The sequence below is a fragment of the Stylophora pistillata genome, chromosome 1 (genome assembly GCF_964205215.1).
Source record: "Stylophora pistillata chromosome 1, jaStyPist1.2, whole genome shotgun sequence".
Taxonomy (NCBI): Eukaryota; Metazoa; Cnidaria; class Anthozoa; order Scleractinia; family Pocilloporidae; genus Stylophora; species Stylophora pistillata.
Genome location: NC_142519.1, coordinates 42,876,613 through 42,896,579, shown reverse-complemented (window position 1 = coordinate 42,896,579; position 19,967 = coordinate 42,876,613). Strand labels below are relative to the sequence as shown.

Here is a 19,967-nt window from a genome sequence, read left to right as displayed (position 1 = left end):
GTTATCAGTAGACAGAATCCTCATCGACAACTTAAAATATTTTTGGCACTTCTAACGGGCTGTTTTAATATCTTTCGTTCTGGGTTTACCCAAAGCGTTGAAACCTCTACAAAGCAGTGCCTATTTTCCTTTTTGTCGAGAGAAAGAGTGAAATGGAGGCGAGACTTACCAAGTGACGTCCTTTTTTGTTCTCCGAAGTTGGCGATCCTCTGCGGATATACCTCCTTCTCTCACTCCACTGCAACAAGACCACATAAGTAGAGAAGACAAGAAAAGTAGTACCTCGTCAGTAAAGTGTTTTAAAGACGAGTGATTTTGAAAGATGGTTAAGTTGTGAAAACGTTCCGACCACGTTTCCGTTATCACGAAGTTCAAGTAATGATGATAATGATAATAAGATAATAATAGTCATGATAATCATGATAATAATGGTTAAAATCCTAATAATAATTGACCACTCCCCCAATGAGGCTTTTCATTGCTAATAGTGACAAATTGTACATAAACTTTCATTCTAACACCTCGCGCAAATACACTTTCGAAACACTTCAGATTCGAAGTCTAAATGGCCTCCTCCAGAGGGCCAGGTTCGCATCACTAGATTTTTTTATCAAAAAATGTCGTCACGATATTAACAAACTTAAATTCAATCGTAGCACGAAATTTTCCAATCTCTCCTTTGAAGAGTGGTCACCACTAGAAAAACCTAAAAAAAAGCAGAGACATTGTTATCAAAGCAGCCGACAAGGGCGGCGCATTAGTTGTTTGGAGGACTGATCTTTACCAAAAAGAAGCTTTGCGGCAACTTTCTGACACCTCTTTTAATCAAAAGTTTGACAAAGATCTCACTTTCACTAATCAAAACACCGTCAAAAATACGATTAACGAACTGAACTAGCCAAGCTAAACAAGAATTGCCGGCCACAGCAAAAAATCTCATCATTACCACTCCTAGAACTTCTTCTATTTAATTTTTCTCTAAAATTCACAAACCTAACAACCCAGGTCGACCCATTGTCTTGGCTCGCAGTTGTCCCACCGAACTTCTTTCCAACTATTTAGACAACATTATGGCTCCCATCGTCAAAACTTTACTATTATATATCAAAGACAGCCAAAACGCTCTTCAAATTTTTCGCGACCTTAATTTCCTCGGCCAAGGCAAACTTCTTTTCACTGTGGATACTAGATCTCTTTATACTGTCACTCCCAATGACGAAGGTCTTCTGGCCCTCAAACATTTTTTTCATCAACGCATTGTTAAGGAACCTAGATCTGAAACACTACTTCACCTAGCAGAACTAGTGCTTACACTCGACTGTTTTTCATTCGGGGACAATTATTTTAAACAAACCAATGGCGTAGCCATGGGTACTAAAATGGAACCCAGCTATGCCAATCTCTTTGTAGGTTTTGTCGAATGCTAATTTTTAAGCCAATAAATGGCCCCAAACCTGAACTCTGCAGTCGCTATATTGACGCTATATCTACCCCGCAGAGAGGAGGAGGAGGAGGAGGAGCACGAGCAGTAGCAGTAGCAGTAGCAGTAGCAGTAGCAGTAGCAGTAGTAGTAGTAGTAGTAGTAGTAGTAGTAGTAGTAGTAGTAGTAGTAGTAGTAGTAGTAGAGTAGTAGTAGTAGTAGTAGTAGTAGTAGTAGTAGAGTAGTAGTAGTAGTAGTAGTAGTAGTAGTAGTGGTAGTAGTAGTGGTAGTAGTAGTAGTAGTAGTAGTAGTAGTAGTAGTAGTAGTAGTAGTAGAGTAGTAGTAGTAGTAGTAGTAGTAGTAGTAGTAGAGTAGTAGTAGTAGTAGTAGTAGTAGTAGAGTAGTAGTAGTAGTAGTAGTAGTAGTAGTAGAGTAGTAGTAGTAGTAGTAGTAGTAGTAGTAGTAGTAGTAGTAGTAGTAGTAGTAGTAGTAGTAGTAGTAGTAGTAGTAGTAGTAGTAGTAGTAGTAGTAGTAGTAGTAGTAGTGGTAGTGGTAGTGGTAGTGGTAGTGGTAGTGGTAGTGGTAGTGGTAGTGGTAGTGGTAGTGGTAGTGGTAGTAGTGGTAGTGGTAGTGGTAGTGGTAGTGGTAGTGGTAGTGGTAGTGGTAGTGGTAGTGGTAGTGGTAGTGGTAGTGGTAGTGGTAGTAGTAGTAGTAGTAGTAGTAGTAGTAGATACTTTTATTTAGCTAGGGTAACTCCTATAGTTACAAAAACTGATATCCTTAGAGGCCCTAGATAAAAGAAATATAAAAATACTCAAAACTAATCCTAACTAAGCTAATAGAAGAAAAATCCTAAAAATGAGGTTAAAGTTTATTACAAACTATTCATAAAAACTACAAATTACGATTAAAAACTTTACATCCATGATAATAAAAAGCTTTTTTTTGTACATTCTAGTTTGATGGAGGGAAGACGGAGATGATTACTTTGCCGCGTCTTTCTCTGTGTGATATCTCTATCAAAATAAAAGTAGTCCATTAAAAATTGTGGGCAGCGCTTATCGAGACATTTCTTCACAGGGTTTAACGTGTGAATCTCCCGTCTAAGTCCCAGCGTATCATAATTAAGGTGAGCTAGCGCTTCATCACTGCTGTTAGTTTGCATGATAATCCTTGCCGTATGTCTCTGCAATTTTTCTATACTATCAGCATTCGTATGGCCGCAACAGTTCCAAACGGCATCACAATAATCAAGAACAGGAAGAATAAATGATCTACAAATTATACCAGCAGTATGCATACTAATGCTACGTCCGGTGCGGCCAAGAATTCCTATTCTCTTACTAACTTTGCTTATTACATAATTTACGTGTGCGTTCCATGAAAGCGACTCATCCAAGATTACACCAAGGTATTTATACTCAGCAACCCGTGTTAGCTCCTTGTCATCGATATTCACAGAGAGATTAGCATTTGCTAACCTAGAGCCAGTACAAAATAAAACACATCCAGTTTTGCCTTGGTGAATAAAAAGACTGTTGTCTAAAAGCCAGTCATTAACCTTGGGAAGTTCACTGGTAAGTGTACTACTTATTTCTTGGGCATTACTAGCGGTGAAATACATAACTGTATCATCAGCGTACATCAGAATCTGGCATCGTTTTAGAACTATAGGCAGATCGTTGACAAACAGGACAAAGTGACAAACAGGACAAAGAGTAAAGGGCTAAGAATTGACCCTTGCGGGACACCCGAGGTAATAAGACCTGGATCAGAGATCTCTTTACCAAAACTTACGAGTTGTTTTCGGTCTGTCAGATAGTTTCGAAACCAGTCTAACTCAACGTCTTTAAGTCCATTAAAATGACTCTATTTTGCTATTAAGTATTTCGTGATCAGCAGAGGAGCTAATTCAGTATACAACCGCAGTCAATTCCTTTCAACCAGCCCTAAAATATACCTAGGAAATTTCCGACAGTTCTTTATCCTTTTCAGACATCAAAGTTTCAATTAAAGAAAATGGTATATGCACTAGTGTGTATCACAAACCTACAAACTCACTCTACTTTCTGTATTCATATTCGCACCCATCTCATGTCAAGAATGCCATTCCCTTTTCTCAGTTTCTAGGACTTCGTCGTTTATGTAGAGATGTCACTGTGCCAGTTTTTCGAAAAAAACCTGGTTACCCTGTTTCTGTCGTTCAAGTGAGTCTTCACCGCGCCCAACTTATTGATCGACAGGCAGCACTACAAACGTCACAAAAGGAAAATTCCGACTGCATCCCTTACCAAAAAAGATAACCATGAAGTTTACTTTAAGTATAGTACAAGTATACTGCATCAATAATAGTTATACTGCAATCATACTTCAATGGTACTGCACAGCTGCAGTACCATTTTTGAAGTACACTTTGAGTATACTGTTCGAGTGAAAATCATTTTCCTTGTTGATGATGTAGGGTATAAGTATACTTGAAATCTCTCACACAAATGTAAATCATGGTCAGGTCTGATTAAGTAGGAAAAACTATACTGAAAAGGTACTGAATTGCCTCAGTTGAAATAGCAGTGTCTTTTCATGTATCTGTTTCCTAATTTTCCGCGCAGTTATATTTGTTTGTTAATAGAGTCCTAAAGTGTGACGTCACGTTGCCATGACAGCATTTCTTTCTGGTCTAAACAGTTTAAACTCATACTTCAAACATGGCGTCTTTATCGATATGCTCACTCGTTTCTTTCTTTTCTGGAGAGCGGAAATCGCTTGATCGCGGAGAAAACCACTTCAAATCCGACCATGTCCAAAGCTTTATTTATTCCAGGGGAGTCATCAAAGGTGAAGTCCAAGCAAGCATGAAAAATAAGGACTACAAAGTCACAGTAAGTTGCCAATTTGGGATCACAACACGTATGTTCAATTCGAAGAACTCCCAACCCCGATTTCACCTCCAATTTAATGTTTATATTGCGGAATATATATTGCAACTTACGTGTCTGTTTCGAATTATCTTTTTATCAGATTTATCTCGATGAAAACCTTGAAATAAAAAACACAGAATGCGAGTGTCCTCGCGGCGAGTTCAAGTGCAGTCACGCGGCAGCCATATTTATTTATGGCATCCATAACCTTAGCAGGACGGACCTGGAATGCCAATGGAAACGAAAGCGAAAGGCAGAAAGCGTACAGTCTGCAAGCCAGATGTTTCCAGCGCCACCGAAGAAGAAGGATTACAGCCCTTTGGCGCGCGATCCTAGCCGAGAAGATCGGATGCGGCTGTACAGCGAACTAAAGCGCTATGGCAAATTTACAGGGACCTGCTGGATCTTGAGTCCCGAACCACAACCTGCTACCCCTCTCCCGATCAAGACGATTGAGGATATCATTTACTCAGAAGGTTTCCTTATGGCATCTACGAAGGAAAAACAATTAGAGTACTTGATTGAGAATGCCAAAGTAGAGGAGAGAACCATAAATGTTGTGAGCACCCTCACGGCTGGCCAGTGAAACAGCCCTGCATGGCACCAAGCTCGTAGAGGCCGCCTGACTGCCAGTAATTTTGGCTCCGTCCTCCAGGCAAAAAGAGTTACACCGTCTCTTATCAAGCGACTACTTGGGGAATACAACTTGAGTGGAGTTAAAGCAATTGCATGGGGACAGGACAATGAGACTGAGGCCCTGAAATCCTTCACCAACATCACAAACTTTACACCTGTACAGACCGGCCTTTGGCTACACGAGTCGGGAGTTCTGGGTGCTTCCCCTGATGGACTTGTGGGAGACGACTCGGTGATTGAGTGTAAGTGCCCCTACACACATCGAAGTGCGACAATCAAGGAAGCTTGTGGGCACAAAGACTTTTACTTGGAGGAGAAGGAAGGGAATTATACGCTGTCTAACACACATGTTTACTGGCATCAGTGTCAAGGCCAGATGTTCCTGACAAAGCGCAAATTCTGCTACTTTGTTGTATGGACCACAAAGGATAGTGTAGTTATCAAGATTGAACGAGATGAATCTTGGGAGCACAATATTACTATCTTGAGTGATTTTTACTTTCATCAACTATTCCCAAAGATTACCGAGGGAGAACTTTGAAAAGTGGTGCACAGATGCTGGACATAATCAGAGTGGGGGGGGGGGGGGGGGAGTGGGAGCTAATGTAAATAGGCAGTAGCTAATGTTAAAAGGTATTTTTTTAAATTTCATACATTAATTTCTTAATATAACATTACATATTCTACACTCAGATAGAGACACAAGATAAAGAACCCACATTTTTCCATTTAGCATAGTAACTTAATAATAAATTACATTCTTCCTGAAAGCAAGCTTAAACAATTTTTTTTTTGCAACCAATGGCTACTGGTAGCTGGTAACACTTATCCTGGTTACTCAACAGGGCCCAGGTACATAAAACTTATGCCACACTTAAGTAGGCTTGCATAGCAATGCAAAGGGAAGGGGTGAGAGCCAAAACAAAATCCATGCAGCACAGGTTATTTTTTCTGACTACCTCTCACCATCCCTTAACCTAATTGAAGTGTGGCTTTAGTTTTATACACCTGGACTCAGGCTCCCAGCTTCACAGACATAAAAGTAAAACCTTTAAGCCAGCACGACTTTCACACTTGGAACTACTGGACGAAAGAATTCCATACTGGTCACATGCCCCTGACCTGGATTTAGTTGAAATGACAATTTAAGAATGTCACTGGTTTTCATTATAATCTATTTTCACAGAACACATAGTAGTTTGTATTAATGAACATAAAGGAGATGAATATCAGAAAAATGTAAAACTGACCACATCATATTTTTGACCAAAGCTATGTCAATACCATTTGATCTGTTACAGTAGGGCTTCTAGTAATACAAAAATAATATTAAAAACTCATTGTACTATAATTTAGTTGAAAAAAAGTTCTATTCAGTCAAATTCAAAGTCTTCGCAGCCATCCTTGATCAATGGATACTGCAAATTAACAAGAGCTGAGCACAGTTGTCATAGCTTGTCAGCATGGCACCTCAAAAATGCTGGGATGAAGCCAAGGATGCGAAAACTCTTAAGTCTTGCATTTGCACGCTCTACGTGGATGCGACATCGAGCTATTGATTTTGTCGCCCTTGCCTCACTCTCTGTAAACTTTCCATTGTTGAGAAATGGTGGTATGTTCACTGAAACACCTCTTGGAACTACATCGCTGATGAGAAAACCTTTGTCTGCCAGAACAAGATCACCAGCACTCAAATGTTTACAAAACCCAGACTCTTTAACCATGACCTTGTCACTGACTGAGCCAGGAAAAAGATCACTAACATAGGTTATAACTCCATTTGGGGCAACCCCTATAATGACTTTGAAAGAGTTCATTCCCCTGTAGCTGGAATATGTAGCATTCTGCTGGGACATGAGCTTAGGTGCAGCAATTTCAATGTCTGTACAATCAATCACAATGCGGCAACTGCTGTACTCAGTGAAAGAAGATGGCAAACACATCTTGTTCTTTTCTCTAGATGGCACAGTTGTCATGATGTCTTTGAACAGGAGAGAATGCAGAACATGGACAAAAGTTAGTACTATGTTAGGAACAGTTGCAACACTGCATGAAAACAACTGGGCTAAATGTAGATTGGTATAATTTTGTTTCAGTTTCATCAGAGTGATAAATATCTGGTCCTCAAGTGTGATCGCCTCAACCTTCCATCCAGCATAATAGTTTATTTCACCCTTGAATCTTGAAACATATCCCACAATAATATCAAAAACATCCTTAGTGGGTAGACCTGTCTCCATCCGTATCACCTCAGGGCTCAAGCTCTTAGCAGAGTAGTGTGCACTATAGTAACTTGACACTTCCTTGTGTTTAGCAAGTTCTGTTGAAGTCATATCAAGCTCTATTGACAGCAGAGCTTCTTTGGAACTTGTCTTTTCCTCTTGTGAGCATTCAGTGGAACATGGTTCAGAGTTCTCTTTAATCTCTTCAAGCACAGATGCTACAGTTGGTAATTTCGTGGGCTCGGCAGACACTTTCCGTTTTTTCTTGGGGGTAGGTGTACTGGGAGGTGTTGGTCCTGTACCTGGCAGCAAGTCCAAACTATCAAACAGCTTGTGCCTGTTTCTGTCACTGATGGTTGGCATATTTTCTTTTCGCCCATCTTTAAAGTGACAACTGCAAAGTCGCGAATGTTTGCTGGGCTTTCTATCTCCTCTCCTATAACAGAAAAAGACAGAAGCAGTTACTATACTTGCGCTTAAAAAACCCAAAGTTTAGTTGGTCACATGCTTAACCTTGTAGTCTAAGACGTGAATGCGAAGCGAGTATTTCTCTGAGCTTGTTACTTAATACTAGTTAGTGTAAAAGCTTTGATACTCACAACTATCATATAGTTTTTTAGTAACTACATAATCTTAGATCAAGACTGAAGACAAGGAAAGGCAAAGCCGCGAGAAAAGAAATAAGACAAGAAAGAGAAACAGCTAATCGTGAATCAGTTTGAGATAAAAAAAAAACCAGCTATTTCTAATCGATGGTACAGCATCGAAATATATATTTTTCGAAAAATACTCACCTTACAAATGATATCCACTTATCATAGAGTGTTTTATGTTTTTTCTGGTCTGGAAACGAAAAGAATCGGCAGCAGTGGCTTTCAGATGTGTGATTGCAATCTGGATGAAAACACTGGCCCATCGCAAACTTCGTCTCCGTGGCGTTTTGACTCGAATTATTGCTCACCAGGTGCTTTTGTCCGCTTATTATACTCTTCAATAGTAAGGCCAAAGGTTATCTTGATTCTCTTTATCCTATTTCTATTATTGGAGGATAAAATGCGCTATTATAGCTCTTGAAGTGTTCGAGGTCAACGACAATGTGTCACGCTAGGGACGCCATATTGGTTTGTTTAGACCACAGAATTCCGGTGCTATGGAAACGTGACGTAAGCACTTTAGGACTCCATAGTTATCAACGACCGCTGTTAATTCATTCCATTAATTCATTCTTGTTTTTCTTGTCACCGTGTTCTCACCAATAGCATAGCTCCACTTTCTGCATATAAACACACACACACAACTCACAATTCCTCCATCTGCTCTGACATTAAGGGCTAACGCTCCAAACGCCAGCTTTTTAACTCTTTTACAGTGGCCAATTTATAATTTCAACTAAGCTGATAAAACCAAATTACCATGTTACACCCACTGACGCAAGCACCACAGCTTCTTTAGAAACTACTACCTTTATTCCTTAATTTTCACATTTAGAAAATGGGGGAGAAAGTATGTTGAAGTTATACATGTTTTTACTCAGGCTGTTTGAAAGATGCATTTAGTAAGGTCAAATAAAAAATTTAGAGGAAGCATGATCTTTCTTTTGGTCAGGTTGATGAACCACAGTAATAAACTAAACACTTATACTGTCAGAAGTCAGATGATGTTGTCATTAGTAAGCTAATGGAAAGAAATTAGTGGACCCAATTTTGCCAATTAATTTAGTTGCAGCTGAGGCATTGTGAGTCAGTAAGTTAGTTGATAACACATGTCATGGTTCTTATTAAATTGTTTTTCACTGCTACTCTTGAAAATCATTTCTACAGCTGACTATGTGTTTACTCTTTCATCACCTCTTCAGCAAGAGTTATTGGAGGCTTGATGCTCATCACTATTTTAAAGATTTTCACAATTTTGAAAGGAATTGAATTAAGAAATGATCTTTCCTAAGATCATGTTAAACTTAGACTCTTGAAACCTTTTTAAATGGTTCCAAAGGTTGTTTTTTGTAGAAATCTAGACAAGTGCAGCCAAATCATCTATTTTTCATTAGCTGACATTGTGTCATCTCTATGAAAACAAAACAAAACTAAACTTAACTAAAAAAAAAAAGAAAATAAAAACACGAGGGAAATTAATTCAATTTTTCATATCCTATAATCAGCAAATGGTGACTGATGAACAAGTGGTTCAGTTATTACAGAAGATATACTAATTTCTCATGACACAAATTTCATTAGACCAGCAGATGAAATTGAATCAAGCAAAGAAATGATCCTCACAAGTAGACTGCAATTTCTTATAAAAAATTGCAGAAAAGAAACCAGAAAACATTCAGGCCTCAAAGCTAAGTGTTCCTGAAACAGTTATTAAAACAGTGCAAGATAGAATTTTCAAATTCTTGTGGAAAAATAAAAAGGATGAAGTAAAATATGGTGGTGTGAACTTCCCAAATGTCCACTGTGGTAAAATCACTACACTTGAGCTGGTTAGGCAGGTTTCTAAATTTCACAAATGAGACCTGGCAAGCTATCCCTAATAGTTATTTTAATAAATATGGAGGATTATCTTTCCTATTTAAATGTAATTACAACTCTGAGCACTTTGACAAGAAAATGCCTCTTTTTTATAGCGAGATGTTAGGCTATTTCAAGTAATTACGCAGGGGTTATCCTGATGTTTACAATAGTGAATTTATTCTTTGGAACAGTAAAGAAATTACAACAGAGAGCAAATCTATTTTCTGGAAATATTTGTTTGGAAAAGTACTAATATTAAATAGAGACGGTTAAAGTTCTTATCTCTAGAAAATTTTCAAAGGAAATATAATGTTGAACCAAACTATTAAAAATGTTCAACTTATTGCTGCAATCCCAAACTATTTGAAGAGAAAAGCACAGGCATTAACGCCTGTAATACACAGAAATATATTAGAAGAATGGGATATTTTCTATCAGTCTAAAAACAAAGTTATCTCTAACTGAATGTAGATGTAAAGATTACCACAAATTACTTCAAGAAAAGATTAGGACAGAACCTACTGCCGTTAAAAGATGGTAAAGACATTTGGTGAACTTTGACTCTGGTTGGAAACAGATCTTACACAATTAAAACTTACAAAACAACAAGTGACAAGCTAAGAGGATTTGGTTATAAGGTTTTCCCCAGAATATAATGTCACTAATAAGGAACTCAAGCAATTCAAAATCAGAAATGATGATTAATGCTTTTAATGCAAAAATCCTGATTCACTAGAACACACTTTCTTGGTCAGTGCCCTGTGAGTATTCAATTCTATCCAGAAATCATATAGTGAAGTTGAAGTTTGAAGTTCATTTATTTGTTTAAGCAGGTTGATTAATTGGCAGCTGTAGTAGCTGATGTGGACCTGCTGTCCTAACCCACCCATCCCACCCCAGGGGAGGACATCCATCACACAGTAATCTCGTGTGTGGGAAATTAACGTCTCCTACCCCAACCCTGCAGGAGACGGGACCTCCATTTATTCATCCCTATCTGAGAAGACTAGAATATCTAACCATTTCTTGATGTTATAGAAAGGTAGCAAATTCTTCTCAATTATTTTAAGACCTTGAGTGTTGGTCCTGCCGGGGCTCGAACCCTCAACCTCCCGCACTACAGTCCAGTGCTCTATCCATTGAGCTAACCATTGAGCTATCCATTGAGCTAACTATTGAGCTAACCAGGAGGCTAGCTCCTGGTTAGCCAGGAGGCTAGTGGTTCAATATTTTTAAAAACACCCACATAAATTTATCTGTTAACCAAATTTTACTTCAGATTTACCTCCCTCCTGCCATTAGCGATATTACCTCCGACCCCAGCTGGATTTGCTTATCCTATTAACAAAAGATACATATACAAACTGTGGTCAAAATAATGAAAAAATCTTAGTAAGTTACAATTTATACAAGGAAAATTGAGAACTTTATCTAAGGTAGTAAAATACAAATTAATATTGTCAACAAACCTTTTTTTTTGCTTTTTTGTTCATATCATGTGTTACTGCAAAATAATAATAACAATGAAAAAAAAAACAGAGATGTAAATAATGTAAGAAAAGTAATTGTAATTGCCAGTGGTGTAATGTAAATACCATATTTAACTAAGTAACGTAAACATATAATTAGCCATAAGTGATATAGTATATTGTTATTAGTCAGCGCTCTAACAACTGGCTTGTTAGCTCAATTGGTAGAGCGCTGCAGTAGTATCGCAGAGGTCAGTGGTTCACATCCCGTACAGGCCTGAATTTTTTCAGGTCTGATTTTTGCTATTGCATAAATAGCACTTTCTACTGCGAGGATCGTGCATCATACGTATCTATAACCGCAGTTCAAAGTATATGAACTTCATATATTCATCATATCTGATTTATCATCACTGATTTATTACGAATCAACTTAATGGCCTGCTCCCTAAGTTGGCTTGTTAGCTCAATTGGTAGAGCGCTGCACTAGTATCGCAGAGGTCAGTGGTTCCAATCCCGTACAGGCCTGATTTTCTTCAGGTCTGATTTTCGCTATTGCATATATAGCGCTTTCTACTGTGAGGATCGTGCATCATACGTATCTATAACCGCAGTTCAAAATATATGAACTTCATATAATCATCATATCCAATTTATCATCCCGGGTTTATTACGAATCAACTTAACGGCCTGCTCCCAGTTGGCTTGTTAGCTCAATTGGTAGAGCGCTGCACTTATTGCAGAGTTCAGTAGTTCAAATCCCATACAGACCTGATTTTTTTTTTTTTCCGGTCTGATTTTTGCTATTGCATATTAAATAGCACTTTCTACTGCAAGGATCGTGCATCATATGTATCTATAACCGCAGTTCAAAATATATGAACTTCATATATTCATCATATTGTTATTAGTGAAAGTTAAAGCAGCATTGTAAGTAATGTATTGTATTGCAGTGTACTAGTACTGTTGAGTACTGTAAAATTTTATTAAAAAAAATGAATAAAAAACAAATAAATAAAAAAGGAAAACTAAAAAAAAAATCAGATGATTAGAAGAAAAATAAAAAAATAAAAAAAATTCAGGCATTGAAAGGATTTGAACCTCTGCCTTCAAGATACTAGTTGGGGAGTCTACTACCAGCTGTCAGCTATAAAGCCACATGTCAATGGACAAAATTTAGAGGCTAATCTAAATCAAAATTTTCAATAAATAATTCAATTTGAGCTGCAGATGAAAATTCAGCAAAGAAATGGCTCTTGCAAATGGACTGGACATTGTAGTACCAAGAGAGAGAACTGAGCTAAGAAGCCAGGTTCAGTAAAAAAACTAAGAACAATTAACTCATTTGCCCTCAAATGCTAAAAAGGAAAGATTTTCAATAAGGGTTATCATAGAGATACCCAGCATTACTTAACTGAAAGCTTAATCCAATATGATTCAAATTACTAAAAAACTTTGTGTTCTATAATAAATATGTGGTTGCCATGACACCAACACATGAGAATTGTAACAGTGAGAAACTTTAAACAGTGATATTAGAGTTTCCATCAGAAAGTCAACCTGTAAAACTAACATGTATTGTAAATGGTACAGGAGACAAAGCACTATTAGATATGGTGCCAATTATGCTAAAGCAATCTAAAATTGTGGAGAAAGAAATTAAGATGAGACAACAGAGCTGTCTGTCTGAGCCTATGTACAACTGTATAGCATATCTGTCACCATTTTGACCCCTAATTCATTCTTCTATGCTGTTTTATTAGTGACTTTTTTTTTTCCTTAGGTAACATTGATGCTGATGTACTTATATTGCAGATCAGTTTATTCACATTATAGTGACTTTGGACCCCAAAATGTAACAAGTATGTCTGTTTACAAGAACTATGCTGAAAACAATACCATTAATACTCAGCGTACTAACAGTATAAAACTACTCACTCAGGTTTAATTAATAGTCTGGGTACATACAACTTTGTAAGGGGTTTTAGGAGGGCTTCTAAATAAAGGGCCTTACAAACACAGTGTATATATCTGAGGGGGCTTAAATTAACCAGAACAGAAACACTTTGATACAAGCTGTAGCAGCACTTATCAAAATATGTTTTACATTATTTTGAGAAACTGCATTCATGAGGATTTGAGTTAATGAATCTCTTGTTACATTTTGTTTCTAGTACACACTGTACATCAATACATATATTGTTTTGTTGCGTAGTATATATCACTGAGTATTTTGATAAGTTGCACTGTATTTTGACAAGCCTGTAGGGCATGTCAAAATACAAACAATGAGTAAACATTCATTCTCAGCAATACTACACAACAAAACGTCTAATAAGAGATCTATTATCCAACACGCCAAATTCTTATTTCAGTGCGATCGAATTTAATTCGCAGATATTTCTGAAGTACAAATATCGCATGATATTTGTACTCATCTCTGCACGTTATCTGTACTCTACAAAGCACAACTGCATTATAAATATATCTCATCCAACCTTTTTTTGTGTAGTATTGCTGAGTATTTTTACGAGTTGTGCTATTTTGATGAGCCCATAGGGAGAGTCGTTATAGAAACAACGACTAAAAATACTCAGTGATACTACACAAAAAAACGTCTAATAAGAGATTATTATCCAACACGCCAAATTGTTATTTCAGTGTGGGCGAATTTCACGGATATTTGTGGAGTACAAATATCGCGTGATATCCGTACTCGTCTCGCGCGTTATTTGTACTCTAGCACAAGTGAATAATAAATGTATCTATAAGGAGGAACCACGTTAACTCATTTTGTCGATTTCTCACCTCACTTCATGACCGATATTGAGGGAGGTTAAATGACTTTGCACTATATTTCGATGGAAGAATTTTGAATGTTTAAAGGATAAGCACGCAGTGGTCCTAATAAGATACATTTCATAGACATTGAATAAGTTAAAAGTCTTGTTAAGACCTCTCACCTGTTGAAGTATAAATACGAATTTTCATCCAGGAGGGTTTGAAGTTACTTCTCACATTCGATGTACAAAGTGAAGAGGAGAATACTCTTCTTACAGAAAAGGTTGTCTAATGTAACACAGCTGTCGAAACGAACCGTCCTGACTATACATTGCGATATCAATTACTTTCAGTACTCAATCCAAGGCCGTGCGCCATTTTGAATGTGGTTGCTAGGAAACTGAGTCGAGAGGAAGTCACGGCCAATCAGAAATAAAAAACTGCGTTCAGAGAAATCTTCGCTTTTCATTGGAAAATCTGGTATTTTGAAATCCAGGTTTCTGATTTTATTAGGGTGATTCCCTGGGTTTTGCACTGCGCAACCTTTTCTGCGCATAACACTGTGACATCCAAGATGGCGGCTGTTCTTCCCGCTGGTGAGGTATTATTTAGGTCAAAATGTGTGGACAGAACCACGCAGAATAACTATGGACTACGCATGTATCGGGCGACAGGATGTGACATAAGTGTAGCCTTACATAAAGTATATACCTACAGTTGACTTGATTGATAAAGCGCGTTTGCTAGCAATACGTATTAAGGCTGCTGTGTCTTCCAGTGGTGACATGCGCAACTGACGTGCAGGTAGCAGGTTGAAACGTATGGTTTTTAATAACACTCTACTGCGCTTTGAATCAATCAATTCAATTATGATTTTGTTTGGTATCTTCATCATTTGATTTAGTCCACAGGACCAATATGGCAGACGGGAAGCGCTTCGATCCTGTGTACATATTTTAATGGCAGGAGACTGTGATTTTTTCAAAGTTAAAACCCAAAGACAAGTCGAAGGTGTGGAAAAAAGTTAAAAAAAAAAAGATCAGCGGCAACCCCTTTAGATGAAGACAGAAGCGATGAAATGCTTTCAGTTGGCGAGGTCGACCTCGAACTAGACGATGACTTGGGTGAGGAACTGAGCACTCTTACGCTTGCCAAGATCAGGGTGTATTTCAACAAATTCAGGCTGAAAGTTCAGGAACTCAAACATCACAGGAACAGCCATCTATTATTCACAAATACGTCCTGCTTCTCTGTCGATTTGAAGCCGTAACCATGCTAGATTACTAGAGGTTTTGCCTTCCCAAGTTTAGTAATAGTCAACACAAGCTTTTGATGGGTATTTGTTCTTAATTATAGGTATTAGTGGTATTTGATACCTCATTCATCTGCACCGTTGTCAATTTTCTTGTTTGATTTGGATTTATACGAGAAGACTGGTGTAAAGTTCCTGACTATTTCAATTTTGTTGTTGTAGTTTTTAGCTAGAGTGTAGTGATGAAATTAGGGTCACTGTCTATGTACATTTTTATCAGCCCTAGGTAAATAGGCTTTTGTACAGCAAAATAATCAATTTTTATATTTATAACCAGACTTTTAAATGATCTATACTTGTTATACTTGTAGCTTTATGCTGTTCTTGCTAGCACCTAGCATTTAAGCTCCACTGTATGTAGCCACATGGCCAAAAGGCAGTTTTAACCAGCAGTCAAAAAAAAAAAAGAAAATTAATTTATATTTTCGCTGAATGGTCATGCACAGTGTAATGGTAAACATTGCTAGAGTCAGTTGCCTCTTCAGTGGTGGTTGTCAAGCCTCCCTTAAGAAGGTTTGTTTGAAAACAGTTTTTTCTAGGTGGAGGATTTTCAATGTCTTTGTGCCATTATTTTTTTATTTTAAATCATTCTAATCAGTTGTGTCCAATGCACTTTTAATCTTAGGAAAAATCCTACATATGTCTTCATAGAGAGGAAGACCCATACAATCCATGGTGGAGGTGCCTGTTGGCTCTACACATGTAGCTGTGATACCAGAAAGTCATCACTGGTGAATTCATTGGCATCTGATCTACATCTAGGAAGTGCTAATTGCTTTGGTATTGCTATCTTGAATATTTTTGGATATTTCTGTCTCGATCAATGCATTTTTTGTCATCTGTTGATTGCATGTATATATAGAAGGGCTTCTTTTTAAATACTGTTGGTGATACTTCCAGTTACTTGTCTTTTTCCACTTAGAAAAAATAAATTAATGGAAAAAGGTACACATGGTACTTCAATTGATTCCCTATCAAGAATCAATTAACAGTGACCTACCTTGATTATATTAAAAGACAACTACAGTTAGTTAAGACATTCAAGAACAAGAAAAAGAGCAACTTTAAACTTCTTTGCCATATTTGCAGTAGATGTAAAATGGATTTCTGATATGTTTCTTTTTGGTTCCTTTTTTCCCTTTTTTTTTGCTTTTTGAAACAAGTTAATAATTTTTTATTTTGATGTAAGTATTAAATGCCAACAATAATACTATTTAAACATTTGTCCTTTTCATTGTTGTAGATTTTTTGGGTGAAAACTGTGGCCATGTTAAGGCATTGCTTGTTCTTCTGAAAGGAGCTTTTGACATAAGACCAGATGAGGTTGTATACTCATTTACAGAGGATCATAATTATTCAGTAGGTCACTTGTCATTTGCTAGGTATAATGTACAGCACCGCACAAATTAGTTGATTAGAATACATGCTTTGCATCTACTGCCACTCTACTTAACTATCATATTCCTGACATTGGTTGATTTCTTAAAAGTGTATTTACTGTTTGCTACATAACTCCTGGGTTTGTGATGAGGTGTTGGAGACTGTAGCCATGGTCCTTGTTCCTGTTGGAATGTCATCAATTTTAATAACAAACTGTTTTGTGTGAGAACGTTCTGAATGATAATTCATGCAGATTAAATCTTTCAAAGCAGGCCTGCACATGTACCATCACCAGTCACAGCTAGGTCAGAGACCTATACCCAGCAATAGATCTCTGAATCATGTATCAAAATTGGTAATTATGGAGGACAGGCCTTCTCAAACCCATTTTCATCACTGGCCTACTACAAATTGCCTCATTTGATGTCTTTAGAATCCAAAGATAAGAGTACATTATGTATTAAGTCCATGTTTAACCATAATAGTTTTATTTTCTTATCAAAATTTCTTCCTCAGACACCTTTGAAAGTGGTTAAATTAAATAATTCATCAAGTTTGGTGTGTGTACTTGAGCCAAATCCTGCTATTATAAGTGTCATGTGAGCATGGATTTTCCTGTCTATCTTGCAGTCGAGAGAGAGATGTTTGTGACCATTTAAAGTATCTTCATTATCTTAAAGAAAATGCACACGAAGCACCAGATGATGTTCTTGACTTGGTGCTTACTGCAGCTGCTGTCACTCCTCAGTGTTTAGCAGCATATCCCTAGCTAACAAATCTGTTATTAGCCCCGCGTCTCACAGTTGGAAATTCCTTTCAACTTAACAGGGTCTTTGCAATATGTTTGCATGCATACCCCTGAAAATGTGTTACCTGCTTGTCCAAACACTGGTGCTCTGCTTCTGGTGCCCACCTTACCTCCTACGGGTAACTCACTTGAGAAGTGTCTAAACTGTTACAGCCCCTGGGACAGTGAGGACCCAGTTGTTCATTGTTGGAAACAGAACTCCATTAAGTTGTATACAAGGAAGCATTTGTATGGGTGTAATGGTAGGTATAGCCATATCATCTCTAACTGTTCAGTAATTATGCATGTAATGGCATTGTTGCTTGATAAAATGTGTGTAAATAAATAAAATGATTTGCAGTTGATAACAATTTGTAGTGTGTAGGGTGCAGTAATATTCTGAAAATATTGGACAATTTTGTAACTGCATTCCTGTCATTTCATTGTCAATGAAATTTAAATGTTTCTGTGTACTCAGCAACCACTGTGACTGTGGTTATGGTTTTAGTGTATAGCAATTATTTACATGTTAATATATGTAAAGCAATGATTACTATAGAGGATAATATTGTTTAAATGTTTCTATGCAGGTTTGTTGTGTAAATTTTTAGTTAATTTTGGTAATGAGTTTTGCTTATATGCCTGTCTTAATTGTTTTGAAACTCTATTACAGACCATGCTCCAATCTATCCTGCAGAACCAACTTGCAGTATGATGGAAGAGATAGTGGTACTCTGTTCATGGGAATATTTTCCATATCGTACGATATCATCAGAGACTATATGTTTCACTTCCTAGAGGAAAAGTGAGTTCTTAGTTGTTCATACCAGGATGCATTTCTGTGCAATTGGTGCACTTTTATTGCCTAATAACACATCTCCTTATATCTATACAATGCACAGTGTGTTTTGTGGAGTGTGGCTAGTCTGTTGTTGAGAACAAAAAAGATTGAAAGAATCAACCAAACAAAGAGTGTTAGGATTTTTATGTCTAACCCGTACCCAGACCAGTTTACAACACCGAACACTTAACCCGATTTGAAACAAAGTAAAGTTTACTGATCGTGATCCTCATTACTGCGCGCATAGTTTCAAATAGGATCGAGACACGACGTTCTAAACAGGATACAGAATAAAGAGATAATCAAGTTTGGTTTTTTTCGTCACATCTTGACTCTTCACAGAGTAGTCGTGTACGGGGACTGTAAAATAGCATGGATTGCATAATATGGGTATACGATAACCATCATAAAATATTGGCAGATCGTAGGGGAAAAGTGTGTTGAGGAAGGTGAATAAAAAGAAAAGTTGAATCAAGTTTGTCTATACTGTCACATCTCGATTCTTTAGTGAACATAATAATATGGGTATATGATAACCATGATAACCATCATAACATATAGGCAGATCTTATGGGAAAAGTGTAGTGAAAGAGAGGCTGGGGTTAGGGTTGATAAGTTGAATGATGTTTGTCTACATTGTCATGTCTCGATTCTTCACAGACTAGTCGTATACAGGGACTGTGAAATAGCATGGTTACCGTAACCCCATAATATGGGTATATGATAACCATCATCAAATATAGGCAGATCTTACGGGAAAAGCGTAGTGAGAGAGAGGCTGAATAAGGAGATAAGTTGGATGAAGTTAGTCTACAATTACCATTTCTCATTTCTTCACAGACTAGTTGTATACAGGGACCATGAAATTGCATGGTTACCGTATCCCCATAATATTGGGTATATGATAACTATCATCAAATATAGGCAGATCGTAAGGGGGGGGGAAGCGTAGTGAAGGTGAATAAAGAGATGAGTTGAATCAATTTTGTCTATATTATCACATCTCAATTCTTTGCGGAACAGTCGTGTACAGGGACTGAAAAACTGCATGGTTACAGTATCCCCATATTATGGGCATGTGATAACCATAGTATATACTAAAACAGTGGATAGCGTTGAAGGTGCTTTACTCAAACTCCGAACATCCTTTGCTATTCACTTTTGAGCAACTCGCGAGTTTTGCAAGCCCGAAAATATTGTGGGCATTCCTGGAATAAATGAGTTAAAAAGTATCTTTTTGTGCTATAATATCTCACTGTTTTTAGTAAGTACTTAAAACCAACTAATCACCTCAGCGTCGGTGGCTAGTTGTGAATAGTAGTTAATTATTATATTCTCGAAAAAATAATATCTCTGATCTGATTGCCAATGACGAATGCTTAAATGTGTTAAGAATGTTATCTCTGGAAATTTAGGCTTAAAAGTTAAGTGAAGCTTATGTTTATTTCTGAAACGCTATAACGAACATTATGCTTGGTTTGCCTATCAATAGAACATGCCAGCAGTTTGGAAACCACAGAAAGTAATGTGCACCGAAGGCATCTCAAGTAGCGCAACGGCGGAGTACTTTTGTTGAATATCTAATAAACACATCTCGATTCTTTACAGAGCATGTGTGCCTGGACTGTAAAATAGCCTGGTTACCACATCCCATATTATGGGTATAGGATAACCATCGTAAAATATAG

General features: G+C 37.4%; 3 protein-coding genes and 2 long non-coding RNA genes across 10 annotated transcripts in view; 2 read left to right on the top strand and 3 right to left on the bottom strand.

Annotated features, from left to right (window-relative positions):
• Nucleotides 1-169: 169 nt before the first annotated feature.
• Nucleotides 170-14,386, bottom strand: LOC148742651 (uncharacterized). The gene is made up of 3 exons (XR_016000378.1): nucleotides 14,142-14,386; nucleotides 10,995-11,213; nucleotides 170-238 (listed from the first exon to the last, which is right to left on the bottom strand). It is a non-coding gene; the product is annotated as an uncharacterized LOC148742651 (long non-coding RNA).
• On the top strand, nucleotides 4,089-6,325 carry LOC148742653 (uncharacterized). The gene is made up of 2 exons (XM_088757968.1): nucleotides 4,089-4,299; nucleotides 4,439-6,325. The coding sequence occupies exons 1-2, from the start codon at nucleotides 4,126-4,128 to the stop codon at nucleotides 4,922-4,924; spliced, it is 660 nt and encodes a 219-aa protein (XP_088614094.1). The 5' UTR covers nucleotides 4,089-4,125; the 3' UTR covers nucleotides 4,925-6,325.
• On the bottom strand, nucleotides 5,596-8,371 carry LOC148742652 (uncharacterized). The gene is made up of 2 exons (XM_088757965.1): nucleotides 7,991-8,371; nucleotides 5,596-7,632 (listed from the first exon to the last, which is right to left on the bottom strand). Exons 1-2 carry the CDS (start codon nucleotides 8,110-8,112, stop codon nucleotides 6,423-6,425), a joined length of 1,332 nt encoding a protein of 443 aa, XP_088614091.1. The 5' UTR covers nucleotides 8,113-8,371; the 3' UTR covers nucleotides 5,596-6,422.
• A 53-nt stretch (nucleotides 14,387-14,439) lies between the features above and the next one.
• The window catches only part of LOC148742650 (uncharacterized), an 8,122-nt gene continuing 2,594 nt past the window's right edge, over nucleotides 14,440-19,967 (top strand). Inside the window, exons 1-5 of one of the 5 annotated variants that reach the window (XM_088757954.1) lie at nucleotides 14,490-15,083; nucleotides 15,923-16,051; nucleotides 16,515-16,630; nucleotides 17,168-17,701; nucleotides 18,112-18,243. In XM_088757954.1, the coding sequence (XP_088614080.1) occupies nucleotides 15,038-15,083; nucleotides 15,923-16,051; nucleotides 16,515-16,630; nucleotides 17,168-17,254 (378 nt within the window). In that variant the 5' untranslated portion in view covers nucleotides 14,490-15,037 and the 3' untranslated portion in view covers nucleotides 17,255-17,701; nucleotides 18,112-18,243. Of the gene's footprint in view, nucleotides 15,084-15,896; nucleotides 16,052-16,514; nucleotides 16,631-17,167; nucleotides 17,702-18,111; nucleotides 18,755-19,967 lie in introns of those variants that run through there. The other 4 variants (XM_088757951.1, XM_088757944.1, XM_088757947.1 and 1 more) reach the window with 4 other exon arrangements.
• The window catches only part of LOC148742649 (uncharacterized), a 7,650-nt gene continuing 6,936 nt past the window's right edge, over nucleotides 19,254-19,967 (bottom strand). For both annotated transcript variants that reach the window (XR_016000375.1, XR_016000374.1), the window contains one exon: nucleotides 19,254-19,967. This exon is cut by the window's right edge and continues 1,099 nt beyond it. This is a non-coding gene — a long non-coding RNA (uncharacterized LOC148742649).

What these genes read in the sequence shown, in the direction of transcription:
- LOC148742653 (XM_088757968.1), top strand. Translation starts at nt 4,126, where the DNA reads ATGGCGTCTTTATCGATATGCTCACTCGTTTCTTTCTTTTCTGGAGAG. An exon ending in ATAAGGACTACAAAGTCACA is followed by an intron (nt 4,300 to 4,438) that starts GTAAGTTGCCAA and finishes TCTTTTTATCAG; the next exon opens with ATTTATCTCGATGAAAACCT.
- LOC148742652 (XM_088757965.1), bottom strand. Translation starts at nt 8,112, where the DNA reads ATGGGCCAGTGTTTTCATCCAGATTGCAATCACACATCTGAAAGCCAC. An exon ending in AAGTGGATATCATTTGTAAG is followed by an intron (nt 7,633 to 7,990) that starts GTGAGTATTTTT and finishes TTTCTGTTATAG; the next exon opens with GAGAGGAGATAGAAAGCCCA.